Source organism: Lagopus leucura, unplaced genomic scaffold (genome assembly GCF_019238085.1).
Source record: "Lagopus leucura isolate 7727_CA_CO unplaced genomic scaffold, USGS_WTPT01 Super-Scaffold_100051, whole genome shotgun sequence".
In the NCBI taxonomy this organism is placed as follows: Eukaryota; Metazoa; Chordata; class Aves; order Galliformes; family Phasianidae; genus Lagopus; species Lagopus leucura.
The window spans coordinates 385,013-401,371 of record NW_024962297.1 but is presented as its reverse complement, the minus strand read 5'-3'; the positions used below and the strand labels follow the sequence as shown (position 1 = coordinate 401,371).

Genomic DNA, 16,359 nt, shown 5'->3' with positions numbered 1-16,359 from the left:
CAGAAAAGAAAAACGCATGTTCTTCTAAAGACTCGTGGTATTCTTTCCATATTAAGAATGACTGTTCTCAGTAACGCTGCACATTGTTCCCAAAGACTGGAGCGAACTGTAAGTTGGCAAGCCTGGATGTGCTTTGGATGACTTCACCAAGAAGTCCCTGGGTCTGGTTTCTGTCTGTGGTCAAAGAATACGTGCTGCTTGCCTTGTTTTACGTAGGTGATGCTGGAGGCTAGAAAGTAGAGGAAAAAGCATTTTCTCCCTCATGTATCTGAGGGTTTGTGAGCTGCTGCATCTATCCTAAGAGCTTCATCTCTCCCATGGGAGCTTTCCCCTCTGCCTGCTGTCCCACGACCTATTTCAGAACACCTGTGAAAGCAGCCCAGGCTGCCAGCTGATGCAGCAGTGCTCTCAACGTAGCTGGTAGTGCTCAGGCTCTACAAGAGCTGTGGCAGCCTCTGGTGATCCTGTGTGTGTGAAGCTGGGGAGGCAGGGCCTTGGGGCAACTGTGCAGAGAACGGCAGAAGAAACTGTGGGTAGGGTTTAGCTGTACTTGAGAAATATTTTCTTTTTAAGTGGATCATCACAGGCAATTGGTTTCAAATGTACTGTTTTAAATTTCCTTTTGAAATGTTTCCTGCTAAAAAGGAGTGTTGGTAGTTGTGCGAATAAAAGTAGAGGAATCTTTTGTTGTTGTTTTTTTTTAAATTGATTTTTGTGCATAAATAAAGGACCGTACTTGTTCTTTTGTCCCTTCAGTTGTTCCAAAGACCGAATGCACTTGCTGTTCAGCAGCTAACAGCAGCCCAGCAGCAGCAGTATGCATTGGCAGCTGCCCATCAGCCTCACATAGGTAAGCCTAGTATTTACATTGCCTTTTTCTAGTGGTCTCTTAGTCCTCAGAGTATTTTGGGAAGACTACAGGGAGAAAGAGTTGGTAGGTTTTAGAGAATCCTAGATGTGTTTTTCCAACTGGTAAGTACTTGAACCATAAAGAGAAGAACGTTGTCTGAAGACTACTTGAAAAGTCCTGGAGAAAAAAAGTCCTTGTACAGTTGCAAGAAGCTCCAGAGCAGTCGTGTCTGGGAGGAGTGACACACACTTACTTTGTTGAACAGCACTCCCAGCAGTGGGAGCGTTCTGAAGTACTTGCTTGCTCCAAGTCAGGTGTGAATTGGCTGCACTGAAGTGAGGAAGACATGTACAATCCTGTGTACACCTGAATGTGTTTTCTACTTGACAGTCTGTGTTTAAATTAGCACAAGGTAGAATTTTAGGCTGCTTGGGGTCTGAATTTAACTTAAAGCTGTAATTTATGCAAATGCATGATCTGTAATATTAAAACAGTATGGATTAAGTGGGAGGAAAGCACTTGGGTACTCTGTATAGAGTAACAGACCGATGAAAGGGCTACTCCTGGATGATTCTATGATTCTATGATTAGAGCTGAACAATCTCAGGGTTAAATGTTTTTAGTACAGCAGGCAAATTAACGGGTAGTTTTTGGAACCTAAAAGCCCATTGTGTGGGGTTCTCTCAGCTCTGTGCTGTGCAGTTATGCACTCAGTGGAGTTCAGGAATAGACCTGAATTAAAATTCCTTGGCTTCTTGACTTATTCTCTTTCACCTTTATCACCTTCCACACCCCCTCCCGCCCCCCAATAATTTCTCTAATGATTAAACTGTACCTTGAGGAGAAAGATAGTGCCTGCACAGACACTAAGAGCAGGCCATGATGTTGCCCATGCATTCCTGAGCTCCTTCCAGACTCACAAATTGAAGCACTGCTACAACGGCATTGCATGGCACTCAGATACTAGGGAAAATTGATAACTTACTCATCAAAACAAGCAATTAGATAATGTTAACATCTAACTGATGTTAATAGCCACTTAAACAGCAAGGGTGTATCTGCACTGCTGAGATACATGAGCAGTTCACAGGTACTGTATGTCACTGTTATACTGTATGCAGGCTGTTGTGCCGCTTTAGCCTTCTTAATGCAGCACTGCATGTTTGGAATCCAGTGTTTCTTTTTTTTAATGTAAATTATATCCTCTCTAGGTTGTTGTAACAACACTGGGAAACACAGGGAAAACAAACAATAAAAAGCCTGAAAATACTAAAACAACGTGAGCCCTTGTTTCGCAGTGTTCAGTCAATCGAGTCCACAGCCAGATAGCTGGAGGTATTTCGGTAGGGCTTCAGTTCTAGTCAAGTTTGTTTTTACTGACAGGTGTGTTTTCAGCAGGTCTAGCTCCTGCTGCCTTTGTCCCCAATCCGTACATCATCAGCGCTGCTCCTCCAGGAACGGATCCGTACGCAGCCGGGCTCGCCGCAGCTGCCACATTAGGTGAGGTGCTTCCACTTGTCTGTGTGCTCCTGACTGATAGCAGCACTTAATCATTAGTCCTTTGTGATCACTGCAGAATGTATATCCTTGCAGAGTTAAAGCAGTGTTTGTCTTGGAAATCTTTATTTTCTTTAGATTAGGGGTGATAATTCCTGTATAATGCCTGCTGTAGATTCTCTTTGTTGAGGATGAACAACAGAGGAAGTATGAAATGAAATGCTCACAGATAAATGCTGTCATATGCTTGGGATGTTTTGGTAGCTGATAGTACTGAAAGATACCTTTTGAAAATACACTTTGTAAATACTGAAAAGTTGGAAGATGTGTTTTCCTACCAGTAATTATTGTATCTTTTTGCTGCTCTAGCTTGATATACTGTGCAGCACATGCTGTGATATCTCTTCCTTTCACTGGATGTTTCTGAAGAATTTATGCTTTTTAGATTCTGTAGGTAAGGACACCCCAGATCTGCTGCAGGGTTCCTGCAAGGAATGTGTGGCTGTCCAGATGGCAGGCAGAGATGGTGGCTCTTCTCTTTGTGCGTGATCTTCCTCCCAAACATTCGTGTATCAGTTTCCAAATTCTTTCCAACTGTCATAGCCAAAGTTGTTGTATCTTGAGATGACAGCTCAGTAAAACAGCTTATCAGACAGTGAGAAGAGCACATTGCACGTTGAACTTTCGCTGCATATGCCATAAAGTTCTGGCCTAAGCAGTCAGGGCAAAAGAAGAATGTACTTTCAGAAGAATATTTTTATACCATACTTCACTTTTCTTTTACCACCTGGAGTGGGAGCCTGCTAAATTTTAAATAGAAACAGCTTAGTTCAGAGTGATGATTGTTTTTTTTAGTGGAGGCAACACACTGTTCTATCTTCCACTTAGATGTAGCTTGTATGCTGATTGCAGATCTCTTCTGCTGTGAGCTTGTACCAAATGGGGACTGTGAAACCTTGGCTGCGTGTGAACACAGCAGTGCTAAAATCCATTGTAGGTTTGGGATGTGGCTTGTTATTGTGTTTAACAGCCGTTAGATAAGTACTGCTTAGCTTCTGAGCTGGGGGGCTGCTGTCAGGTCAAGCTCTGAAATGGGATTGTAGTAACCATGAGCAGCTTGCGTGGCATTTTTTGCATGGGTCGTATGGAAGTATGTTAAGAGTTAAATTTGTAGTTTGAAGGTGTGGGCTTTGGACTTTTTGGCTGTTGTGCATTTTGTATGCTGATTGCATAATGACAATGGAAGATAAGTGTGGGCAACGACGTGTTGTGAGCAGATAGATGAGGCTGTGATGAGGTGGAGGAAAGCCAAGAGTTAGAGTACAAGGATATTTTGAGGAGTTGATAAGCTGCCATGTGATGAGGAAAGTGTAGCAATGAATGAATGACCAGTGTGGGCGATGTCGGAGGCAGCGTTACTCAGGTCTTGCTGGAGAGGAGGGCGCCAGAACAATATCAGGTCCAGTCATGATAAGACTACTTTGGTGCCCTTTGTGATTAACTGTTACAAAGAGAAGATTCTGGTTGGCCTTTCTGCATCGCTGTAGTGCTTTTAACACTTGTGTTCATTCTGAAATAATACACTGAAGTTTAGAGGAGCAGCAGGTCACTGCCTGGATTTCGTAGGTGACCACATCTGGAAATCCTGCAGCAGTTACAAGTGTGTTCTCAAGTTATTTTTTTTTCTCCTGTTTCTCAGTAGTGTTGAAGCTGCAACTGCCTGAATGTCTGATGGAGGCCTCATAAATTGCAGCTAGGAAATAAACCCCCTAGGAGGCCTAAAGCTTCCCCAAACTTAGCATGAGAGTCTCTTCTTAAATAATTTTTAAACTTTATGGCTCTTGAAAACAACAGAAAGAGTGTGTAATTCACTGCAACGTGCTTACTGTATTGCACCACTGAGAAATGAGTTACTTCATCTGTTTTGTTGGGCTTTGGACTCCGCTAAAATGGCAGTGCGACAGACTTCACTTCTGGCTGTTTGTTTGAGTGAAGGCACCTTTTATGTCTAGACTCAGTTTTGAAAGCCTTTTCTCTCTTAAGAGTGAGTGATGTGCTGCAGGGATGTGGAACTACTGAGCTGTTTAGAGCTACAAGTCTACCCACAGAAGGCCTCCCTGATTTGTAAGGCAGCATTAGATTGGGAAGACTTGGAGAAGTTAATGAGATGGAAGGAATGAATTGAGATTTGTTGGTAGTCTCTTGTTCACAGTTACTCTTAGGAGTGGAAACTTTTGTGTGTTTTATGGCAGAGATGATTCTGCCAATTAAGAATGTATCATTATGGCAGCTTTTGCATGATTATAAGACTGTCAGCCCCATGATAAGGCTCTTTTCTTCACAACAATAGCAACAGTTAAAAGAATAGCACGTTTGAATAGAGGGAAGGACTTCCTAGGCAGGAGAAAAATAGCTTGTGAGTTCAGTCCTCGGGGAAGATGCTGCTGTCTTTAAGAAGTGTGAAATTACTTCTGTCATTTGAGAAAGATGTCAATTAAAAATAATAATAAAAAAAAGAAAAATCTTGTCTCCTTTAGGACAAGTCGAGAAATGTTGATTCCCTCCGAGGTATATAATAGGTAGAAAAGCATTTCTGTTCTTTGTAGAAAAGTGGATGGTGGAATAATCTGCATACAGGAAAAACACAGTGCTCCGAAACTAAAGGTAGAGTCTGTTCAGAGCTCTGTTCTCAAACCGGGCTTTCTTAGAAGCCTCTCACTTGGTGCTGATCTGTGTCCTGCACAGCCAGCTCAGAGCTGGAAACAGGTACACACACTGCCTGGGACGGGGCTCTGGGGAGCACGTGGAGCTGGCTGCAGTGTGGTGTCATGCACAGGTGCCCCTTCTGGTGTGGGTCTGTGCTGGCTGTAGGGCAGGGCTTCGTGGGGCAGCACCAGGGTTGGTGGAGTTGAGCTATTTCCCACTCTATCTGAGAAGACCCCGCTTGGATGTCTGCAGCTGCTGTACTGATAGTTCTGCATGGATCAGCTCAAGTGTTGTAAGTATTTGGTGAAGTTCCTGTTTGCACACTTGCATTTTCAGACGTGGGGTTCTGGATGCTCTGGTGTCACCAAGTCCTTACCCTTGGCAGGAAGTGCCATTTGTTCCTGTTCCTGCAGCTGTGCTTTCTGACTGGGAGATGTTAGTGTCAAGGCTGAGACTAAAAGGGAGGAATGTGCCATGAATGTACTTTCATTGGTTCTGCTAGAATCATGGAATGGCCTGAGTTGAAAAGGACCACAGTGATCATCTGGTTTCAACCCCCTGCTATGTGCAGGGACGCCAGCCACTGGACCAGGCTGCCCAGAGCCACATCCAGCCTGGCCTTGAATGCCTCCAGGGATGGGGCATCCACAGCCTCCTTGGGCACGTTTATTGTTTGTTAGAAGGAGTATTTAGGAGTGTGTGTGTGTGTGTGTGTGTGTGAGAGACATAGTAGTGGGAACATTTGATTTCAAAGGCACTAAGCAGCTTTTACTTTTTCCTGTATGTGCATCTTTAATAAATGTAAAAGCAGGTGTGATGTCTGCAGAAGAAGCACTGTGTGTGTCTTTACGGGTCTGGCAATGATGACACACTTGCCCTCACTGAGAGCACTGTTCAGTAATGAGAGCCTCACAGTGTGCACAGCTGAGCTGGGCTCGCAGGGATGTGCAGAGCTCTTTTAAGCCCCGCTGCCTGCAGACTTCAAAGGCTTTGTCTCCTCTCCTTCTAAACACCTCAGGCTTCTGCGGATCTGATGAGCAATCTCTAACTAGGAAAAAAAAAAAAGAAAAACTTATAGATTCTGCTTACTTGATAATTAAAATTGAGATTAAAATAACCCAGAGCCATGCCCGAATTTTGCCCAAGTAAAGGGTATTCAGTAGCCCAAGGGCAAAGGCAGACACTCATTCCTTGCCTAAAACCTTGCAAATTGTTTTCTCCTGAGCGCAGGAGCACCCCAGCTCTTGGCATCTGTATTAAATGAATAGGAGCAGGTTGTGTCTCCTTTGGTCAGACGGAGCGCTGTGAGTTAGCTGTGTTCTCCTCGCAGTGACTTAATGAGCTAACTAACAGCACTACATGAACGACTTGGTTAGAACTGAAATGTTAACTCCTAAAATAGAAGCTATTTTTTTTGCTTCGTTGAAGATCAGCTTTGTGGTTCAAATTCACTCAATAGTTGTTTATTTGTCTGTCCAATATGCAGCGCTCTATCTTTAGGCTGTCATGCTGCAAGGTGCTTTTACAGCAGGGAAGTGCTATTCAACTCCTGGGATGGGTGTTGTATTCGAAGAGCAAAGGAAATACTTTCCTGGTGACCTTTTCAAAAGATACAGAGCAGAGAGATTAAAAATACTGCTGGATTCACACAGGTGGTGGCAGGGTCTGTGCTGTTCAGTGCCAAGGGCTCATCTCTTCTTCCACGTTGTGCCGTGGCACCAGGATTATTTAAGGATACACTTTGCTGTTTTACTATCACCCAACGAAGCGTACAGTGCCCTGAGCGCTGATGAAGCACAGTGCTTGCTTTGTTCTTCTCTCAAGATAATTACTTATTTAAAAAAGAAACAACTCTTAAATGGAGGCAGCAGTTAAAGGAAGGTGGGGTGTGGAAAGATAGGGGATCTTCTGGGCTCTTCTGTGGTGGTTTGTGAACACATGGTAGGAGTGAGAGGCTGGAGGAACAGCATTTCACACTTGGGAATTGATGCTGTCTGGCTGCGAAGAAAGGTTATTATACCTTATTTATTGGGAGCTAAATGATGGATGTTACTGAGCCTCATGTGTTAAGATTAGGAGAGACTTCAGCGTCTCTGAGACATTTCCTTCTGTTTATGTTAGAGGTAAAAAGTTTCGTTGCTTCCCTATAAAATTAAGGCTCACCAATAAAAATGTGGAGTTTCAGCAGGATCACTGTCAGCAGGACTGGACTTCAGCTAAGGTAAAACCAGGTAAAGGTGAAACTTTCAGTTCTGACTAATAAGCTTTCTTAAAATGAATGTTACAGATAGCACAATCCCTTCCTATTTGGAAGGACTTTAAAGCTGGTAACCTTGAACTAAGATTTGTAAAATCAAACACGGTGTGCAGATATTTTTGGTGACTGCTGTGTAATGCTGGTGACACCGCAGAAGCTCACCAGTTCTCTTGTGTTTCAGGCCCTGCAGTTGTCCCTCACCAGTACTACGGGGTTACACCCTGGGGAGTTTATCCTGCCAGCCTTTTCCAGCAGCAAGCTGCAGCAGCTGCTGCTGCCACTAACTCAGCAAATCAGCAGACCACTCAGCAAACCCAGCAGGGCCAGCAACAGGTATGTAGGTGGGGCTTTGGCACATGAAATAATGTACAGTCATTTATTAGCAAGCATGTGCTGGTGATGTGTGAGTGGAAGTCATGGCTGTGTTCATGTGTTTTCGTCTGTTTTCATGTGAAAGCTGTGGAGAAGATGAAAATGTGTCCAATACTCCGTGTCAGTATCAGTAAGTGGCGTGTAGTAAGTGGTTAGTAAATCCATGAAGTCAAATGCTAGAAGGATTAGGGTCACCCTGCTGTCCTTCTTTGGGTTGTGCTCCCACTAGATGTGTGCGTGGATGTATTCTGCTTTGAGCTGAAAGAGGGGTCTGTTGGACAGATGTCGTGAGCTGGTCTGGGGCTTCTGTTCCTCGGCTGGCTGTGCTGCACAGCTTCCTGCTCTGATGTCTGGATGAATCACTGCTCCTCTCCTGAAGTTGGGTTAATACAGTACTGTCAGCTGCTGTCCCACGGGAGTTCCTTCTTGGATACAAAATGGATTTATTATCCTACTGAAAAGGGAGGAGATGCAGAGCCTTCCGTTCTGGCCTTTGTGCTTTTGAGATTTCAGGCCTTAGAGAAGATTGCAATTGACAACTACGTTTATTAGCTTTTGTTTAAAAAATAAACAACAACAACAACAACAAAAAACAGCAAAACCCTGAAGCTAAAAAAGATTATGTAGTATTTTAAGGCCTTTTCAGATAAGAAAAGCAATGATGTTTCACATCAGTGGTTCTGGACCAGTGATCAGAAGGAGAATGCTTTGCTCCTGACAAAGTTAATCATCAACCTCCCTACCTGGCAGGTCTCTGACAGGAGTGTGCTAACAGACCTTCTGCACACATCCATGCACGCAGGTAAATGGAGTGAAGTGTGGCACATTGTGCTTTGGCATTCAGACTGGGAACCTTTCCCCTTTAAATAGGTACGTGCAAAGAGAGCTTCTGCAAAGGCTTAAGCTATTAAAGCATATCTATCAATCATCAGTAGCCTTTATGATATTTTTCATTATTCTGTAGCCACGAAGCAGGCATGAGTGCGGATTGCGTGTATTGTTTTTAATGCAGACTTTCTGTCTGTAAGAAGATAAGTGTACGTTTTTGGATGAAATCCTTCGGAGAAGTGCTGAGGCGAATGTTTTAGAAATACAGTGATGAGTGTGGACAGTCTGTGATGCTCACAACATCTTAGGAGGAGTAGTGTATTTATAAAACTGCCAGCGCTTCACTTTCTGCATCACGTCGTCCATCAGCTGCATTCTGCAGAATGCCTGTGCATGGGGTGCTTACCAAGCAGCTGCAGCTTGTGAGGCTTCCAGGCTGGAAAGAGGTGAAGAGTTCACTTCCAGGCTTTGACAGCAGTAGCTAGCTCTGGGGTATGTCTCAGGTCTGTTAGCTTCGATATCCTCCCCCAGTCGCCCTGCAAAGCAGTTGGTTGCTTTTCACAGCTTTATCCGGTGACAATACAATGTTAATTTTTGCAACAATGCATGCTGAGTACCAAAGGACAGCTCTTCTAATGAGCTGACCTCACAAGTGGCTGCAGGCTCTAACATCACCACTGAGTAAAAGGCTGTTGCAGACGAAGCCTGTCGCAGGTAATTACAGGAAAGGTCAGTTTGCCATCTTCCCTTTTCAGAGCAACTTGTGCTTAAACCACAAGAGCCACGTAGAAAAGGCTGTGTGTGATCTCTGGTCGTTCTTTCCAGTGAGTAAGTGTAGTGTCAGTGGGTCACTGTTTTCTGAGGTGGATGGCAGTTTGGAAAAACCTGTGTCACCTCATGTCATCAGCCCACAGCTCTCAAGTCTGTAAAGGTTTCTGCATAAGTGGGATTTCAGTGTGCTCTTGTGGCAGAGACCAAACGTTATCTCTAGTGGGACAGATGGCTCACAGAGGCTTCTAATGGAGGATGAGGACTGAAGGTATGTCAAGAGAACAGAAGAAACTGAGAATAGAAGAATTGAAGCTCTTTGAGATTATGCTTGGGAAGCCTGAAGAAGGATGTGTTATTTAAATTGAGTCTTAGGCATTTACCCATTGGAAACAGTGCTGATGCTTTTGGTGGTGAAGGCAGTTGTGCTCTGAGTTGAGAGGAGGGATTGTCATGACACAGCTGCCACTGTGTGCAAGAACTAGCAGCTTATGTTGCTGCTGGATCCTGCAGCGTGGTTACTGTGGCTTATTCCTGGGTGTTGATGTAACCAGACCCGTTTCCTGTTTTCTCCAGGTTCTACGTGGAGGAGCCAGTCAGCGTCCTTTGACCCCAAACCAGAACCAGCAGGGACAGCAAACTGATCCTCTGGTGGCTGCTGCCGCCGTCAACTCTGCCCTTGCCTTTGGACAAGGGCTGGCAGCAGGGATGCCAGGTAGGGAGCCCGAGAGGGCTGTGACTTGTCCAGTGAGATCCAAGAAGGTTACAGCTGGAGTCTCTGCGTGGTGTCACGTTTGTCTGGCATTCATCGGTTTTGTTTTTATTACAGCGTTTCATGGTTTTAATCTGTGGGTATGCAGGTCATTTTGGAGAGTCTGTTAGACACAGCATAACCACCAGTGCAGCATTAAGTTAAAGCAGGGTTTGGATTCCTGTATCACAGGTGGAGCAAATGTTATCAGCTGTACTGATGTGTTAATTGCATACCCAAAATTGATGGCTCCTACTGAAAGTCACTTCCATGATTTTCTGTGGTTCACGCTACCTTATGTGATTTTTATTCTAAGACCTCTGAGATATCTTAGTACTGTCCATTAGCCTTGTCTGCCCATCCCTGTCAAGTGCTTGATTTTAACAGATTAAGGACTTCCCCTTCATAATTTCTTCCAGATAAATACTAGTGGCTTAGAGAAGAAAAAGAGGCAAAAGCAGAGTTCTGTTATAATTTTGCAGGAGAGAAGTGCTGCGTGGGTTTTAGCTCTGATCCATGAGTTTTTGTGGTGCAGATGCTTCTGACACTGGTTATGCAAAATACTGTTGTAATGACAAAGTGCATATGTAAGTGTTCTTTTGAATAACGTGCAAGTATGTCCTGTTGGTCAGATGCAATCAAAGAGAATTATTTTGGCCTCAGGTCTGCTTACTGGAAGTGCCACATGGCTGCTTAGTGTGGCTTGGGTTTTTTTGTTGTTTTTTTTTGTTAAGGCTTAAGAAGAGTGTTGCTGTATTCAGTTACAAAGTAAGCTGTAGCGTACATGCTTTCAAGTAATCTGTGGACTTGAGTCTGTGCTGTTGGGGTTCTGGAGGCTACAGCTTCAAAACGTTCACAGAACACTTTCCTCTTTGTGACCCCAGTATAGGGAAGGACTTCATTTTTTTTCCTGTGCTGTTTGCTGTTCTTTATTCTATGTCTGTAAGTATTTTAGTCTAAAATGCTATAGCTGGTACCCAGTACCTAAACTGAGCAGCTGTGTGCTATGGAAGGACTGCTGCTTGCTGCTCTTTGTGTCATAAGCATGTTTTTTGTTTAAGAGTATTTGTATGCATTTAAGAATGCTCTATTATAAATAGGTATCTTCAAAAGGCACATCTTGAACATAGCTTGAAATTCTCTGCCATATTTGTGTGTGCACACAGAACTGCTCCAACATGCAGTGGGAGAGATGGAAGCGCAGTGTGCTCACATGGAGTGTGCCAGCACAGGCTGTACTTGTAAGGGAAAAGAAATAGCGCTGTAGTATTTTAAGACTTTTTTTCCCCCTCTGGGTAACTGAATTTACACAAAGGGCATATAGGAGCTTCAGGGAGGAAAAAAAAAATTGTAACTGAAAGACTTAGAGGTAGAAATAAGTGTGGAAGTCATGGGTGGTTAATGCAGAGAACTTGCTTCGCAAGAACCAAAATTGTTGTTGCTTTTCTCCTTTACCATTGTGATTTTCATTTAGAAATGTTACCAAAATGCAGTTGTTTGTGCCCACATGTTGTGCTGCTCGTCACCTCACCGTGTGGTGTCATTTCTCTCTCCAGGGTACCCTGTGCTGGCTCCTGCTGCCTACTATGACCAAACTGGTGCTCTTGTGGTGAATGCGGGGGCCAGGAATGGCCTGGGGGCACCCGTGCGCCTGGTGGCCCCTGCGCCAGTCATCATCAGCTCCTCTGCAGCACAGGCAGGTGAGTTCCAACCCAGCCAGATGGAAACCTGCTCCCACCACAGTGCCTCCGTGCACAGGGAGTGGGACTGAGCCCCTCTGTGCCCTTCTGGCAATGATGACTCACTTGCCCTCACTGAGATCCACTGCAGGGATTTTGTTGAGAGCTTCTTCTGGACTCGTGAGCTGAGCCTTGAGAAATAGCCCTGAGAGGCAGCGTAGCACAAACGGCGTCATTTTGCTGAATTTTGTGAGTTATTCCAATTGGTCTGCTGACACTCGGTTTCCCACACAATAAAGGGCATTAGCGTATGTCAGACTCCCTAATGAGAGCCTTGCTTACATAAAATGTTATATGCCTGGTCATTGCCGCAAGTTGTTTTGGATTTTGTTAGGTTTGTTTTGGGAGTTCAAGGTTTAAAAGCAATTTTTCAAGCAAGAATCTGTGTGTAAGCATTCCTGACCAGTGTTGCTAACAGATTATGAAATGGGCTTTTAAATTGTTTCCTTGTAGCTCTGGTTTATTTTGCTTTTTTTCTTTTGCTTTGGAACCGGCTGGAAACAAAAGTATTTGGTTTTGATGTTCTTAGCACTGCAGGAGTGGGTTTCATGCACTGATTATTTCTAAACAGGTTCCTTGATTGGCTAGCACTGAGTGTGTGCCTGAGTTATTGGATCTCGGATCTTAGGGAACTTGTTTGATCCATGTAGCTGTAATAATACCAACAGCAGTCATAATAATTTTACACTTTGGTATTTGGTGGCTCCACGCAAGCCTGATGGAGGAGCACAGGTTTAGAGTAAAGAGGTGTTTGAAGAGTTTGATGTGAGGGGGAGATTTTCATCCTGAGGGGAAAAAAAAAAAAAAAAAAAAAATCTATAGGAAATAAGAGGAACGTGATGAAACTTGACTTCCAACCCAGATATGAAATGGATTTTTCAAACTCTGCTTCCTATTACTTTCTCTACAGCAGTTGCAGCAGCAGCAGCTTCAGCCAACGGTGCTGCTGGGGGCCTGGCAGGAACCACCAACGGCCCCTTCCGCCCCCTGGGAACACAGCAGCCCCAGCCTCAGCCGCAGCAGCAGCCCACCAACAACCTGGCCTCCAGCTCGTTTTATGGCAACAACTCACTCAGCAGCAATTCCCAGAGCAGCTCCCTCTTTTCTCAGGGCTCCGCCCAGCCTGCCAACACCTCGCTGGGCTTTGGGAGCAGCAGCTCCCTCGGTGCCACGCTGGGGTCTGCACTGGGAGGCTTCGGGACGGCAGGTAGGAGCTGCGGCTGCTTCACTGGGAGCTGTTTGGCTTTCAAAATGCACACTGCGTTCTGATGAGACTTCTTTTAGCAGAGAATACCTTGAGATGATGCATTAAATTTGTTCCGTGCATTTGATGCATTGTCAGACATCCTTTTGCTGCTGCACATAAAGCTGTTGAACGGCTTTGGGTCACCTCGCCTTTCGTTGCATGTGCTTGGTGGAGATACTGGCCTGGCAGGAGTCGGCTCCGCAGGGGTAACTGTCTGTGTGCTGACTCTTACTCAGCAGTGGCTGAGGAACTTGCTTCTGGTGGCTTGAGGAAGGTGGTTTCTGCGCCTTATTCTGGGCACTGTTTCTTTCTTACAGCCCAGAAGAACCCAGGACTTGTGGTTGCAAGAAATATGGAAACTTTCTTTTGATTTGCTCATAGGGCAGTTGGAGACGATGATTTTTTTCACAATGAAACCAAACCAGAAAGATGTCTGTGGGTTGAGATTTTTTCCTTTTATTTTAAATTGATTTTATTTTTGAAGTAGAACAATTGTTTTAATTGCTGCTTAGTCTTAGAGGTAGTAATTACGTCCTGGACTTTGCTGCTTTCATCAGTCTGAAGGGCAAGTCAAAGCGTGCCTTCAGAACCCGGTCCTTCAGAAGAGGCCGAGAGATGCAGTGCCCCCGAATCGAGTCGCTGCTTTGTTTGAAGGCTACTCTAAATATTTTCCTTAATCCCAGCCTGAAAATGAGAACCATCTTGAATTAGAGTAGATGCAGAATTCACTTCTTGCATTCCAGTTCATTTGACTAATTGAATTTGGTGACTGGTTTGTGCAAAGCTGAGGTGCACGAGCTTGTTTTCCCTTGATCCATGAACAAAAATGTGACGCTGTTGCTTCTAGAAGTTATGTACAGTCATGGAAAAAAAATGATTAATTCATTACAATCATTAACAATTCTACTATTAAACGAGATTTTAATGCAAAAATGATTATTTCTCAAGTGTGTTTGAGGAGGTTTTTATTTCTTGTAAATGAAAACTCTCCAAAATGTTTTTATGTGCTTTACTTAAATTCTGATTTCCATCTCAATAAATAAATGCAAACAGAAGTAAAAAAAGAAGTGACTCCTCAGCTGTTCTCTAATGTAATGAAAGGTGAGAAGGAGGGTTCCAAGGAAATGTACACGAAGCTATATATGCTCTTAAATAAAGAATAGGTGAAATCTCCTGGTGGATTTGATTTAGCTCTGATGCCCAAAGAACAAATATGAGGCAATGCTTGTAGGGAGATCTAATAACTTCCCTTAAACAAAGCAAAACACTGAGGGGAAAAGCCCTTTGAAGTGTACAAACCCTTCTTTTCAGGGTTTGGAAGCAAAATGCAAGTGCTTGCACCCAGAAGCCAAAATACTTGCTGTCATTTGTTTTTCTTCTGTCGCTTCCTTTGGGTAGGTCATATCTTCTGATCTTTTGGCTTTTGGAGCTGTATTTCTGGATGTCTTCTCTCAGAATGAAAGTTACTAAACTGTAGGAAACAAAGGCAGGATTTGGGCTAACCAAGGATTTCTAACTTGACAACCAGCAACGTCTGTAATTACTGCATTTCGTTTGGGCACATGTGCTACCCTTAGGAAAGCAATACCATCACACCAGAGTGTTGCTTATAGGTCCTATGATGGTTTTGTCAGTTCTGCAGGCATCTTCAGGTTTTATGCTGTCTCAGCAGCTTGTTGTCCATGCTCACTCACCTCTGCTCTCATCCTCTTTCAGTGGCTAACTCCAACACTGGCAGCGGTTCTCGCCGGGATTCCCTGACAGGGAGCAGTGACCTGTACAAGAGGACATCCAGCAGTTTGACGCCTATAGGACACAGTTTTTACAATGGCCTCGGGTTTTCCTCCTCTCCTGGACCTGTGGGTATGCCTCTGCCCAGCCAAGGACCTGGCCACTCTCAGACCCCACCACCTTCCTTATCTTCACACGGATCTTCTTCCAGTCTGAACCTGGGTAAGAGCCACAATGCCGCTGTCTGAGGTTACTGCTGCTCTGCTCTCCCTTTGTGCAGAGATGCCAGCACGGCCCTGCTGTGTGGGGGAGGTGCGTGTGCTCTGCTGGCTGCTCTTATTGCTGCCACAGATTCCCTGCTTTTGCAGGAGCTGATGAATTGCTGAAGCAGGAGTTGCAGCACCTGTGTTCTGTGTTGGTTCCCCTCTCAGTAGCTGAGCTGTCAAATGGGAAGGGATGTGCATTGCTGCCTAAATTCTTCATCTCTAAATGAACATTACCTTGGATGACATTTCCGGGTGTTTTAAAAACAGTTTTCTCACACAGAGAAAGCACCAATTGTTTGTTATCCTTGAACTGAATAGATAAATAGATAGATCCATAAAGAGGTTGCAAAATATCCAATCAGTTTTCAATAATAAGTTAATTAACTTAGGATAAAGCTTCTTCTCTTAACCGAAGTATGTGATGTTATCTGGGGCAGTAAGTCTAGCTGAGGATTTTGGTTTTGCTTTTGGAAAATTCCCATCAGTTTAACATTATCAAAGCACGTGACTTTCTTAGTTTTGGTTAAATACGTTTCTTCATGCAAGTTACATCTCTTAGTTGGCCCAGAACTGTTACATGCAATAAAGGCTTTAAAATAAAGCATGTATTAAATAATAAAGCAGTACTGATCTGAACTTCCTGAAGCATTCATTCCCAGGCCTCATAAGCAAAAAAGATGGTTACTCTTTGCATCTGCGCCAAATAATTCAGTGTTTGTTAGAATATTGCTTTGTTTTGGTTCTGTCAAGTATCTGTCTGGATGTAATGCAACTTCACTTTCTCAGAATGCTTCCTACATGCATGCACACTCTGTTACTCATCAGATAGTGTATTTGTTCACTGAATGTGTGTGTGATAAATGCTGATTCTGGCTAAAGGTTAGTATGAAATAGTAATAAATAGGATTTTTGAGATCAGCCTTAAATTTACCATCTCCTCTTGTTCTGAGCTTTAATAGAGTTGCAAAGAGTTTTAAGCTTTATTTATGCAGCTCTATAGTTCTTAAGCTGACAGTTGAATAGCTACACTAAATTAATGCTAAAGACTAACCAGAGTCAAATTCTGGCTCTAGGAAAAGTCTGTTGCCCCCGCAGGCAAACAAGAATGAATCTTAAAAACTGGATCAGACAAGGGTTAGTCTGTACCAAGAACAAACACTGGAGGAAAAGGAGAGCTGCCATTTACACAAGTGGCCGTGCCCCAAGCAGTTAGCAGGGGTCTTCCCGTGCTGACAAGATGCTCCATGTGGCAGCTGTCAGCCCTCTGGCTGCCTTCATGCCTGGTGGTTACTGCAGGAGAAGTCTCACAGCTGGCTGTGGGCTTTACCTGGAAGTGTGTAGGGTCATT

General features: G+C 44.0%; 1 protein-coding gene and 1 non-coding gene across 10 annotated transcripts in view; both read left to right on the top strand.

Annotated features, from left to right (window-relative positions):
• Window positions 1–16,359, top strand: part of PUM1 (pumilio RNA binding family member 1) — a 66,028-nt gene that overhangs the window by 34,595 nt on the left and 15,074 nt on the right. For 5 of the 9 annotated variants that reach the window (XM_042885551.1, XM_042885552.1, XM_042885545.1 and 2 more), the window contains 7 exons: window positions 757–850; window positions 2,234–2,350; window positions 7,492–7,643; window positions 9,855–9,993; window positions 11,586–11,729; window positions 12,679–12,975; window positions 14,731–14,967. In XM_042885551.1, the coding sequence (XP_042741485.1) occupies window positions 757–850; window positions 2,234–2,350; window positions 7,492–7,643; window positions 9,855–9,993; window positions 11,586–11,729; window positions 12,679–12,975; window positions 14,731–14,967 (1,180 nt within the window). The remainder of the gene's footprint in view (window positions 1–756; window positions 851–2,233; window positions 2,351–7,491; window positions 7,644–9,854; window positions 9,994–11,585; window positions 11,730–12,678; window positions 12,976–14,730; window positions 14,968–16,359) is intronic. The other 4 variants (XM_042885550.1, XM_042885549.1, XM_042885548.1 and 1 more) reach the window with 3 other exon arrangements.
• Window positions 5,907–5,987, top strand: LOC122187816. The gene has a single exon (XR_006181428.1). It is a non-coding gene; the product is annotated as a small nucleolar RNA SNORD103/SNORD85 (small nucleolar RNA).